Raw genomic sequence first — 12416 nt, 5'->3', positions numbered from 1 at the left:
AAAACAGCAGCAATTCAGCACTGCAGAGGGGAGGCATCATGTCTGTGAAAATGTATCTAGTACATCGTCAGAGCCAACCTGACAGGAATGAATGACAAAGGTGATCCAATAAGAGACCCCCTCACCCCCAAACCCCACCCACACCACCACCCAAGCCCCACCTGTATTTGAGAGGGAACATGATGGCCAACAGTGCCCGACAGGCATCGCTGAGCCGCTGGTAACTCCTGGACAGGAACAGGATCTTGTGCTCGGTCAACGCAGCGCAGAACAGACACAGGACGTTCACGATACCTGAAAAGAGGAGAAAGGACCCGTATGAATCTGGAAAATCCAGTTTGCTACTGTCATGATTATTATTATTATTATTATATTATTATTACGGCAGTCATGGTCTGGTGGTTAGGGAACCGGTCTTGTGACCGTATGATCGCGGGTTTGATTCCCAGGCCTGAGGCCATGACTGAGGTGCCCTTGAGCAAGGCACCTAACCCCAACTGCTCTGGGCTTGTGTGTACCACAGCTCCCTAGTAGCTCACTAGTGTGTGTGTGAGTGTGTGTGTGTGTGTGTGTATGTGTATGTGTGTGTTCTGACTGCACAGATGGGTAAAAGGGGGAGGACAAATTTCGATTGCGGTGAAAAATCACAATTGACAAATATGGCACATTTACATTTACAATCGTCATAATACTGAAATTTACTTTAAAAAGTGTGATAACTTTTGTGATATGGTAAAGATTTATACGTAATAAAATTCACCCCCCAAACAGACAAGCTGTTCCTAGCCAACAGCAGTTTTGCACACATCTACCCTCCCACAGCTGTAGACATATATGGCTGTCCTGTGTTACGCAAAGAGCATGTTTGGCAGAATCTGGTTACCTAGGAACAAGTGCAAACAAATTAGTCAACACTAGGCTAGCAGTCTACCTGAACAAACACAATGTCAGAGACACCCAGAAACATCACAACTCACACAGCCATGAACACAGGAAAGATCACCACTACACAGCTTTTATTTCAGCCAATAATAAAAACCATTTCACTCTAGACGATGCTTCTGTAGGGAAACACGGCCAGCCAGCGATGCTAGTCTGGGGAAAGACTCCAGCTAATTCCTGCGGCCTTTTTAACACGCTCAGCGTTTTTAAACAGCGCTTTCCAGCATTACATTAAGAAAAAAGTGCCACAGTTTATGCAAGGAATTCTAAAAGAGTTGTGTTTACTTTGGTATCTTTTACATAAGTGCTTAAATAAGGACCATCTCATCTCATCTCATCTCACGTCTCCTGCGTCTTCCCCTGCATTAGTCACAGTGCATTTCTTTTCGGCTCAAGGCTTACGCTTCTCTTGTCTACCACTAGCAGGTCAGTGGATCTTTTTATAAACCCTGCCCACGCAAGCCCGTCTGCGCAGGGTGGTGCGTTTGAGGGGAAGCAGTGAGTGCATATCTACATGTGCACAGCCGCCACACATCACTCCTCTCTCTGTTTACTAGCGAGGAATCCTACAGTCCTGTTATGATCTATTAGGATCGGTTGGGATCCACTAGGATCTTTTAGGATCTACTAGGATCGGTTGGGATCTACTAGGATCTTTTAGGATCTATTAGGATCGGTTAGGATCTTTTAGGATGGCCTGTCATCATACACACAGTCCAGGTGTTGCATTAGATCAAGATGAGATATCCACGCTGTAATGGGGAGACTCTGTGACTTCTGCAATTTTATGCGTAATAACAAACGCAGCGCAAAATCCACCATAACCTAATTTGGAAGAGAGTGTCTGATTGGTTGGTTGATGATGCTGATTGGCTGAGTGATAAAGGTGCTGATTGGCTTACCGAGCTGTCTGAAGAGCTGTGCAACGCTGCAGCCACTCACGGGGAGCGAGTCGTTGATGGGCGTCTGGATGACCTGCCTATCTCCCGCCCCCAACGTGATGGTCCTCTTTAAGGTTACAGTGACGGATGGAGAGAGAGAGATACACACAGAGGGAGAGATGTCAGGGTGTTGTGTGTGAAAGAGAGGGGGGGGGGGGGGGTCTTAACGTGAGACGCATGCATAAATAGGGTTTTAAAACAGGAAGTAAGGTTTAACAGGTGTGTAAACGCACGGCTACTGCAGGTTAGCGTGTGTTCACGGGTTTGCAGGGAGTGCACCAAATGAATGGAGGTTAATGAGAATGCTGGGTTAGCGTCCGCGCAGACCGGGACCACACCCGCACTGCGCCCACCGCCGGCTAGCGATGCGTTCTAAAGCTCCATCACCAGGGGCAGCAGAAGCTCCCCGTCACTCTTCAGGGTGGTGGGTAGCAAGACCATGCAAGACCAACTGATTATTGAAATTCAGACAAACACTGATTGCTAAAGGCCTTCCTGAACAGACAAGACTTTTTTTTTACAAGGAAGTGTTAGTGCATCTTACTCGGAATCCATCAGAGGGGAAGATTAGGAAAGTGCAAACACTATAAAACACCCAGCCGATGTGATAAGGTCATAGGAGAATATTTTTGGCACTGCATGACACCAAGATGCATGACACTAAGGTCACTAAGGCGAATGAGAAATCAGCCCTGGTTTAATAACAGACCCACTGCTCGGTGTCACCACGGGTTAGTCCGATGGTAAGACTCAAACTCAGCAGCACCCTGCTGCAACAGTAGTGCTAGCGTCTGCTCACCAAGGCAGGCCAGGCATTTAGCAAAGGACAGCCAGGTTAAAACAAACCAAAAAAGGTGCCCCTTCACAGGAAGTGGTTAGGTATGAACAGGAAGTTCTTGGTGTAAATGACTGTGATATGCACTACATGCAGTTGCTGAGACGTGGCCAATTAGCACACAGCCAGCAGACCAGACAGGGCACAGAGGAAGAGGAGCTACACAGAAGACTCACAAACCGACCAATCAACACTCAGAACTGCTTATGTCACAAGATCAGCCCCAACCCCAAACTCCAAAATGTCCAAACCAGTGTACAAAAGAACACTGTAGTGGCGATTTAACAGCATGTCCTTAACATTGACATAATCAGTTTTGAGCATTGAAAGTCTCATCTGTTCTGTTGACCATGTCCAGATGACTTAGGTCTTCCTGTACACACACAAATTCTCTCTCTCTCTCTCACACACACACACACAAACATATGTATAACTGATGTTGTGATCAGACAGCCTATCAAAGTGCTGTGACATGCACCAGAAGACACAAGCAACAAAGCAGAGAGAATCAAACACCCGTGTCCATATTCCCTTCCTCCATCCTTTGATCCAATCAGTGATAAAATGCTCATTACATTACTGGCTAGTGTTAGCCAGGGGGACCTGGCAGAGATTGGATCAAAAGATTTGGATATTTTGAGATCTGATTGGTTCTGCTGATGTGGAAGGTGCCTTTTGATTGGAAGAGAGAAAAGCCATAGAGGGGCTAGGGAAAGGTAGAGCTAACAATCATGTCGGGCGTACCAAACTCTTCTCTCCGTCCTCATGGTCTGGCTAGATTAGCAACAAGCACACATTTCGCACACACAGACAGACACACACACAGATGCAGACAGACAGTCAGATACACACACAAACACAGAGAAACACCACAGGAGAACAAAGGTTAGACACACAAGGATTTGGAAAGATAACAGAAAAAGAGCAACAAGGAATTACAAAATGAGAACAAGCAAACCAAAAAGACCAAAGAGACGTGACCGTCCAGAGGAGTCCAACACGGATGGGCCCTCCGGTATTAATGAATCATGCATTTAAAATGGGATCTTTCAAACAGGACATGGCTGAGTGAGATCGAGTGAAGAGATGAACTTTCAATCAGCCAGATTCACATGGCTTATCTTGGAGAAATAAACAGGAGAATCAGCCCCGACTCCGTGGCCCGGCTGGAAGAACCGGAAAATTGCCCTCCAGGATGTTGGAAATCACAGAGGAGTCAAACTGGATTTGCAGACTCAGTATGACAAATAATCACTAACTTTCTCACACACTCTTTTTTGCTCTCTCTCTCTCTCTCTCTCTCCCTCCCTCCCTCACACGCACGAACACACGCACGAACACACGCACGAACACACGCACGAACACACGCACGAACACACGCACGAACACGCACACGCACACGCGCACGCACACGCGCACACACACGCGCACACACGCGCACACACACACACACACACACACACACACACACACACACACACACACACACACACACACACACACACACACACACACACACACACACACACACACACACACACACACACACACACACACACACACACACACACACGTATTTGGAATGCTCTCTCTGCCAACCGGCCGGCATCAGCGGCCACAGCTCAGCCGACTGCCGAGCGGAAAACCTTCAGTGGAAGAGATGCAGAGCTTCTGGGTTCCGAGAGAAAGGGTCACCGTGCCGGGTCTAACGCTACTGCATATAACGGCCATTATTACACCACAGCTTTACGCCAGACATAGACCGCCATGACGAAGCAGACAGTGAACACGCACTGATGATAAGAATCAAAAGCTTGGTGACAAAGTGCAGCGGCACAATGACGGATCGTTCCCATGAGTCTGCATTAATAATTAACCTCTACGAAACCATCAATGTCATTTCAGTACAGGGGAGCACAGGGCTGTGCATGTTAAAACAGCCAAAGTAAAATGGCTTTCCTGAACCAGACACACGTCCTCAAACATCCTCACATCAGTGTAACGGCAGCATCTCTGAGTTCAGAAATCATTGGGCCAGCGTGTGTGTGTGTCTCTCTCATCTCTTCGGGAGCCTTGAGTACTACACTAGAGGTTTTACTAGACATAGCCCACACACACACACACACACACACACACACACACACACACACACACACACACACACACACACACACACACACACACACATTAAAACCACCTGGTTGGTGGTCGTGTAGGTTAGCCTCGTTCTGCCAAAGCAGCGTTTAGCTGCAGCATGTGTCAGATCCAGATGTTAGTAGCAGATCCAGATGTGACGTGACGCCTCCATGGACCTCCAGCACAGACGTCCCACGGGCAGCCTGATACATCCCACCCATCACTAGACAGTCAGGGTTAATCCTTCAGCCATGAGTGGTTTTAATGTTGTGACTGATCATTATACACGTTACTGTCAGTCATTATTTGCTGTGGCTTGTTGAAACACCATCCGTCACTCCTCCAGACCTCCACGATCAGCTGCGTCAGCCTGGCTAAGACTTCAACAACGCCCTCACGCGCCCGTGTGTATATGGGTGTGTGTGTGGGCGTGTGCACGTACAGGAAAAACAGCAAACGAGAGGAGTGTGTGTGTGTGTGCTTTGTGCGGTGAGCGCAATCTCCCATGAGCACCGACAACGTAACAGACGTGTCAATATCAAAACGAGCAATCCCATTGTAAAAGGAAATTTGAAACTGATCACTGATTGGCTGGTTGATTGATTAGGGCAAAAATAAACAGTGAATATGCAAACCAGTTGCAAACTGCAGCAAAATAAAATAAAGGTAGAAGAGCTCTTTGTTAAAGCGTAATGTTTCTGATTGACAGGCAGAATTACGAGCTGATTGGTTGAAGCTGTGGAAAAAAGTAAGAGTTACCTGGAAACAACCCAGAAGCCAGTCAGATAAACTACAGACTGGGGGATCATTTATCTGTAACACACAGGAGGAGGATGTAAACTTCAAACACCAATTATTTGGGAAAGGGAATTATTTATGTGTAACGCAATGAAGACGTAATCTGATCTTCAATAACACACCAAACTATGATTTATACCAGGTCAGGAATTTGATACTTTTAAGTCAATCTATGAGGACACAAGAAATTAAACCCATAATAGTGTCACTAAAATGAAGATATATCCTGAGAATGAATCTCTTGTGCAGCCACTATTATTTAATAGAAGTGATTTATGTGTTATCTACTGTCCATTATAAGAGAAACGGAGGGGAGATTGGAACTATGTTTTACTTTAAGGGTAAACATTACCTCTTCGTCTGAGGAATTAATCCATCTATTGAACAAAAAACTTGGTTTTTAACCTGTGCAAATAAGCTTGCATGCACACAACCACAGGCAGAGCTGTGCAGAAGCCTCCATGTGCACACACACGCGCACACACACACAGACCGGAGTGTGTTGAACACAACCACGCTGTTGACGGCTTTTCTTCTGCAGCGTTGGCTCTCCTGCCCCCCCACTACACACCAAATGCATGCAGATGTGTGTGTACGTGAGTGTGTGTGTGTGTACGCAGGTGTAGGTGCATCTCACCTGAGATCCTCCAGCGATGGGAATGACGCAGGTCAGGAGGTTCCCGATCACCGTTTCCAAGGGAACGTTAAGGCTGTCCACGTGCACGTTGTAGATCAGGCCCAGACAGTTCTGCACACAGCGGACCGCACCACTCTCAGTGGGCGGAGCTTATCAGCACACTCAGCCCCACCCTCAAATAAATCAAGTGTGTGTGCGCACAGGTGTGTGTGTGTGTGTGTGTGTGTGTGTGTGTGTGTGTGTGAGCGCTCACCCTGAAGACCTCTGTGTGGTCCAGGCGGGACACCAGTACGAGGCTCTTGGGGGCGTAGAGCTGGACTGGGGGCTGTGGGATTTCTGGGGTTTCATCTTCATCCGCCTCACTCGGCTCTTTCTGCACCTACACACACACACACACACACACACACACACACACGGAGGGACAAGAAGTTAACACATCTGGACAAAGGCAGAAGTCATGCACCACACCCCTCTTCCCCAGGCTCCTCCCACAAGGCCCCCTCCTCCATCAAGCTCTTCCCACCAGCCCTGGTATTGGTCCCCCTCACCTGTGGGGTTTGCACCCTCTCCCAGAAGGTGAAACAGGCACAGTAATGGCGTTCCGAGTTGATGTCAGTGAGAACGGCCACAAAGAAGGAGGCGGGAAGCTTGATGGGAGTCAGCTGCCACCCACTGGGCTGACAGAACTGAGAGAGAGAGAGAGAGAGAGAGAGAATGACATGGAATTACAGAGTCAAAATGTCACTATAACCATCTTACTACAGCCCATCAATAAAGGATTATGCCATAAACACACTGTAAATATTTGCTTCACAGAAGCAGACCTGAAACAATATTGTCATGAAAATATGCTAATGTTAACAGCATTTGCATGCTTAATGAGGTGTATTTAAAGTTATGAGGACACGATGTCAGTCAGCACAATTGTTAAGATCATGAAATGGTTGCGTGTCTACACACCAGTTCGATGCCCTGGGGAAAAGGGTTATCCTCCCAGTCTTTCTCCGGGAATCGCTGAAGAATCCGCCCTTGACCCTCACTGCTCCCTGTGGACACCAGGAGGCAGGAAGTCAGACGCAGGAGAGCAGCACGGCCTGCTTGGACTACAACTGCAGCCACGCCCCCTCCCCCCATAGCTCCGCCCTCCTCCCCCTACAGTCCCGACCCTGCAGCCCACAAGGATGCCACATACTTCCGGGGACTTGGAAAACAATCTGACTGTATGCGTGACAGAGACCGCGAGCCTCTGAAGGAATAGGTGTGATGGCTCTATGGTCAAGTCGCATGCTTATCGACAGTAAGGCCTGGGTTCAAGGCCTGGGTGGGGTTACTACCCTCTGCCTTTGGGGAACAGAGCGGCATCTGGCCCTTCAGTTACGAGCATGAATCACAAGCATGCTTTGACAGAACACACAGAAACTGGGCCATCTCCCAGAACACACACACACACACACACACACACACACACACACACACACACACACACACACACACACACACACACACACAACCAGTACCCGAACATCTCGCTCCATGAAGCAGGAGACAAACAAGCAAACACCCAAACATGCTGCAGGGTTGTTCCAGAATCAACCCATACCTGCTTACGTTTGATGGGTCTACCTTTTATCGCTCAGCCAATCGAGACCACAGTCTGGATATTCTTTGGAGGACAGAAGGTCTTTGGCTCAGAGGCTCAGCGATCACACACGCGCAGCTGACCGGCGTGTACAGTACACGAGCTGAAAGGCTGGCGTTGTGCGCGGGGGAACAGCGATGTTCTGTGTCGGCCCGACCCCAGCAGAGGTCACGTGACCCCGAGCGAGTGGATTCAGGCAGCGCTCCCGACAGCCCGTCTCGAGATCTGTGCTGCTCGCGGTCAGCGTGCCCCCGAAACCAAACCCGCAGCTCCTCCCCCTGGACCCAGGACACCAACCCTGCACACAGTGGGGACTCTCGGGACAGGAGAACAGCACGGGGGCACCAGTCTGCCCCGTCTGCCCCAGAAGAACGCAGCTCCATCGAGCTTCACCAGCCTTCATAAACACTGAGAAGCACATGGCACCAACGCTGGGTGGTGCACTGGTCCTGTTCTGTGATCTTGAGGTAGGTGGGGGGGGGGGGGGGGGGGGGGGGGGGGGCAGATCCGAGACGTTCCTCCTTGCTCTGTATCCGATGTGTGAACCTCTGCACGCATGTTTTGTTCGCGATGGCCGTGGGGCAGCAGGAACACGAGCAGACATGACCCGTCCCGCCCCCCAGATCACCCCGAGCGCGTGACGCACGCCACGCTGGCCCGATTCAGACGCGTCTCGAAACTGCATCCCAGGTGCATGCTGGGGGAAATGGAAGGGGTCGTTGCCACAGGAAGCCCGGCGTTGCCAGAGCGACCGCTAACCCGGGGGGCGTTTACGACTCGCATTTTGTGGCTTCTTCGCCATGGAGACCCGGCGTAAATAAGGGGGAAGAGCGTGAGTGGGGCGCTCATGCAGGGGCAGGCCGGCACCCTGCCGCTCACCGCTCCGCTGGGCCTCCTGCCAGCACCTCGCTCGGAAAACAAGTTCTCCACGACTGCTGGCTGCTGACGGCTAGGGCAGGTGACGGAGACACACACCTGGAGCACGTCTGCCACGGGGGCAGGAGGGTTTCACTTCCAGGTCATGACCTGTCGTCTGGGACACACGGGCCCTTTACGTTTCTCCGCCGGGCAGACGTCTGTTCGTACAAGCGCACCTCTCCGCACTACAGCCAGATCTCTGCTGCTACACGAGTGTGGGTGAAGTCACGGGGGTTCAAGCGTACAAACACGGGCCTGGTGAAACCCGCAGAGGTGAAAGGTCGCGGTAGGCCAGTGGGCTCCGCGCCGGGACCGTTCACGAGCACGTCCAGCTCTGTTTGTCGATGCGTAAAGGTTCATGTGCGTTTCTGAAACTTCCAGCATGGACAGAGACTTCCTGAACGGCGAAACAGTTTGCATCCCAACTTCGAAACATCATTGTGTGCAGAGGACCCACGTCATCTGGCCATACAGGAAATCTCTTTCCCTGTGGGGAAAATCAGTCTGATAAGAAACACACATCAGGTTTTTCCCAGTCTGTGATTTCCTACTACATGTGCAGAGAAAGTCCCTGACTGCAAACGCGGGATGTGTGGGAATATCGCCAATCCTGTGGCATATCTCTAATCCCTCGCCAAAATGTACAACCTAGACAATGCCCAAACCAAGAAAAGCAACAATAGAGGTTAATCAGGGCGAACTGTGTGATTATTGCCCGGATTTCTTCACTGTGTGCAGTGACTCACACAGCCAGAGATAGTACCTGGTAGTCTGACAGGATTCTCCTGTGTACGGCAGGTCTGCAGGAAATCCAGTAAAGTGTGTGTGTGTGTGTGTTGGGGGGGCGGTGCTACACAGCAACATTGTGTGACTGGGGAGAATTCCATGTCCTATCCCTGTGTGTGTGTGTTGGGGAGTATTCCCTGTCCTATCCCTGTGTGTGTGTGTGTGTGTGTGTGTGTGTGTGTGTGTGTGTGTGTGTTGGGGAGTATTCCCTGTCCTATCCCTGTGTGTGTGTGTGTGTGTGTGTGTGTGTGTGTGTGTGTGTGTGTGTCTGTGTTGGGAAGTATTCCCTGTCCTATCCCTGTGTGTGTGTGTGTGTGTGTGTGTGTGTGTGTGTGTGTGTGTGTGTGTGTGTGTGTGTGTGTGTGTGTTGGGGAGTATTCCCTGTCCTATCCCTGCACATACTCAGTTTCATTCAGCCTTCCAAAGAAGTGGAAGTCAGCAGATATGAGGAGAGTTTTTTTGTGCCGCTGGGACGGTTCCGGTTCCCAGTTCCTGTGGTGTGGCCAGACCACACCAGGTCCCGTAAGCACCAGATGACCTGAAATCCGCTTTGTTTCTTTCCATCCAATCTGCCAGGACATTTTCACCCCTTTCTCCATCTCTGGGAGGTGTGAGACAGAAGCTATCCGTTACACTTGACTCACAGAAAGATCTATGGAGCTACACAACAGGCCCTACATGTTCTCAGAAGGCCTGAAGCCTATAAGCTACCAAGCCTGCTACTGGCTTACACACACTTTCACGAGCACATGTACATCCACGTGCATGCACCCACACATGCATGCACCCACACGCGCACACACACAGACATGCATGCACACACGCACACACATGCACTCACACACACGCATGCACGCATACGCATGCACACTCATGCAGACACACCCACCCACCCACCCACACACACACACACACACACCATAGCCTTAAATATGAGTGCAACAGGGACGGATAGACAAGTGCTCACACTATAGAGAGAAATCTGCAATTCTAGAACATTCCATCAGAGATCTGCACATCCCTCCCACCATCTCCTGAAGTTCTACACCAATCAACAACACAATCTGGGGGAAACATTCGTAGGAACATGGGGGTCCATAGGGTTCATCATTCAAACTGAATTGACGAAGAACAAAAATAACGAAAATTGAAAATAAATTTTACCAAAGGTTTTGCATTTCACCAATTTATGCAACTTTTCCTCCACACTGGCCTATATAAAAGGTCTGTGGTTATATGGCCCATTTTTAGGTATTTGGGGGGGGGGGGGGGGGGGGGGGGGGGGGCAAATAAATAAACAAAGCAAAAGTTTATTTTTCCGATTAACATATTTCTTGGAAAAAAAATAAGCACAGTTTGTTTCTGCGGATGACGAGTGTCCTGTACACACGGCCCTGCTCAGGCCAGTGGAGGAGCAGGGCTGTGAAGGGATCACCACATCCCTGTGGGCCCCTACGCCAGGGCAGAGCAGACGAGCCCAGAGTGCCAACTCATCTGCTCAGGCTAGGAGTAGCAGGTATGGGCATGGCTGGCAGGGTTGGAGTTTGGCATACGGGACTGGCGTGTCCACATGCCCACCGTGCAGAGTCCTGCTGCACACACCTGTGTTGCAGCCCACAGCCGAGCCCTTGAACACGTCCAGAACACCCAGCGCACAGCAGAGTGACCCACTGGTCAGTATCAAGCAAGTGTCATGCAGGAACATGCAGTAAAAGACCGTTCAGAAAGACCCAAAACAGTGAGCAATAAAAGCTTAAGCTGAAAAATCAGAACCTGTCGTGTGCTGAATTTCAGAAGTGCTCGAAACGGCTGTGGATCCGCAGGTCAGAAACCTCTACTGCAGTCCACGAGAAGCTCTGTGAGCAGAAACGAACAGACACAAACGAGGCCTCAAAGCCAGACTGCTTGGGTTTGATGCCGGAGACTCAATTCCACATGAGCTAGAGAGATCCGAGAACTTCCCCACAGAGAGAGATCTGAGAACAGGGTCATGGGACGTCTTCACCAACCCAACTCATTGTGGAGCAGGTGAAGTGAAACCGTGTGCAGACGGCGCGTCTCCGCCCACCATGGCGGAGCAGAATCACAAGGTCCCTGGGGGTGACGGAGAAAGGAGGAAGCAGACGTGAAGATGGTCGGGGCTGGCTCGGATCGAGGGGAGCTGGAGAACCGCATGGGCTGAGAGGAGGTGGATCTAAACTGAAGGAGGTCACCGAGACCGACCCACTCAAACTCCATCAGCTATTGGCCACTGCCCCTCCCATCAGACGTCCCGATTGGCCGTGCCCGATATGGATCCTGGGCTATGTAAGCGCACCGAGGGCTAATGCAGAGCCAGTATAGGCTCAGCCCGGCGCTATGAGGAGACGGCATACAGCTGCATCGATGCTTTCTCATCCTACAGTAAGAGCACATAGCCACATTCCACACCGCACATGCTGAAGTCATTAGCAGCGTGGAGAGATGCTAGCAAGCCCGTGTGCTGAGCACAGAACCAGTGCAATACCAAATAACACAACACACAGATTTAGTGCGGCGTATTGCAGGAGGATATCTGGAACCCTCCAACACGGCTCCTTTGTCTAATAATAGTCGTGACTGTCCTTTTAAGAGCTTGGAGCAGGTTTGGAACAGAGTCAGAAGGGATGATAAGGAAATGGGTCTTGGCTTGATATGCAAACCGAAATCCACGGGCTGTCAGTAACGGCAAACGCTGAGAGCCACTGGATCACATCTCCGCCAAGGCACGGAGCAGGGCGTCATCGGCTCCGTTGGGCAGCTCTA

The 12416-nt window shown here is 50.3% G+C and overlaps 1 protein-coding gene across 6 annotated transcripts in view; it reads right to left on the bottom strand.

Moving 5' to 3' along the window:
• Positions 1-12416, bottom strand: part of sbf1 (SET binding factor 1) — a 42851-nt gene that overhangs the window by 24496 nt on the left and 5939 nt on the right. For 3 of the 6 annotated variants that reach the window (XM_077005183.1, XM_077005184.1, XM_077005187.1), the window contains exons 2-9: positions 7250-7335; positions 6838-6975; positions 6543-6668; positions 6290-6400; positions 5614-5667; positions 3463-3492; positions 1845-1950; positions 162-294 (exon numbers count right to left, since the gene is read on the bottom strand). In XM_077005183.1, the coding sequence (XP_076861298.1) occupies positions 162-294; positions 1845-1950; positions 3463-3492; positions 5614-5667; positions 6290-6400; positions 6543-6668; positions 6838-6975; positions 7250-7335 (784 nt within the window). The remainder of the gene's footprint in view (positions 1-161; positions 295-1844; positions 1951-3462; positions 3493-5613; positions 5668-6289; positions 6401-6542; positions 6669-6837; positions 6976-7249; positions 7336-12416) is intronic. The other 3 variants (XM_077005185.1, XM_077005186.1, XM_077005188.1) reach the window with 3 other exon arrangements.

This window comes from Brachyhypopomus gauderio, chromosome 5 (genome assembly GCF_052324685.1).
Source record: "Brachyhypopomus gauderio isolate BG-103 chromosome 5, BGAUD_0.2, whole genome shotgun sequence".
In the NCBI taxonomy this organism is placed as follows: domain Eukaryota; kingdom Metazoa; phylum Chordata; class Actinopteri; order Gymnotiformes; family Hypopomidae; genus Brachyhypopomus; species Brachyhypopomus gauderio.
This window is presented reverse-complemented; position numbering and strand designations above follow the sequence as displayed.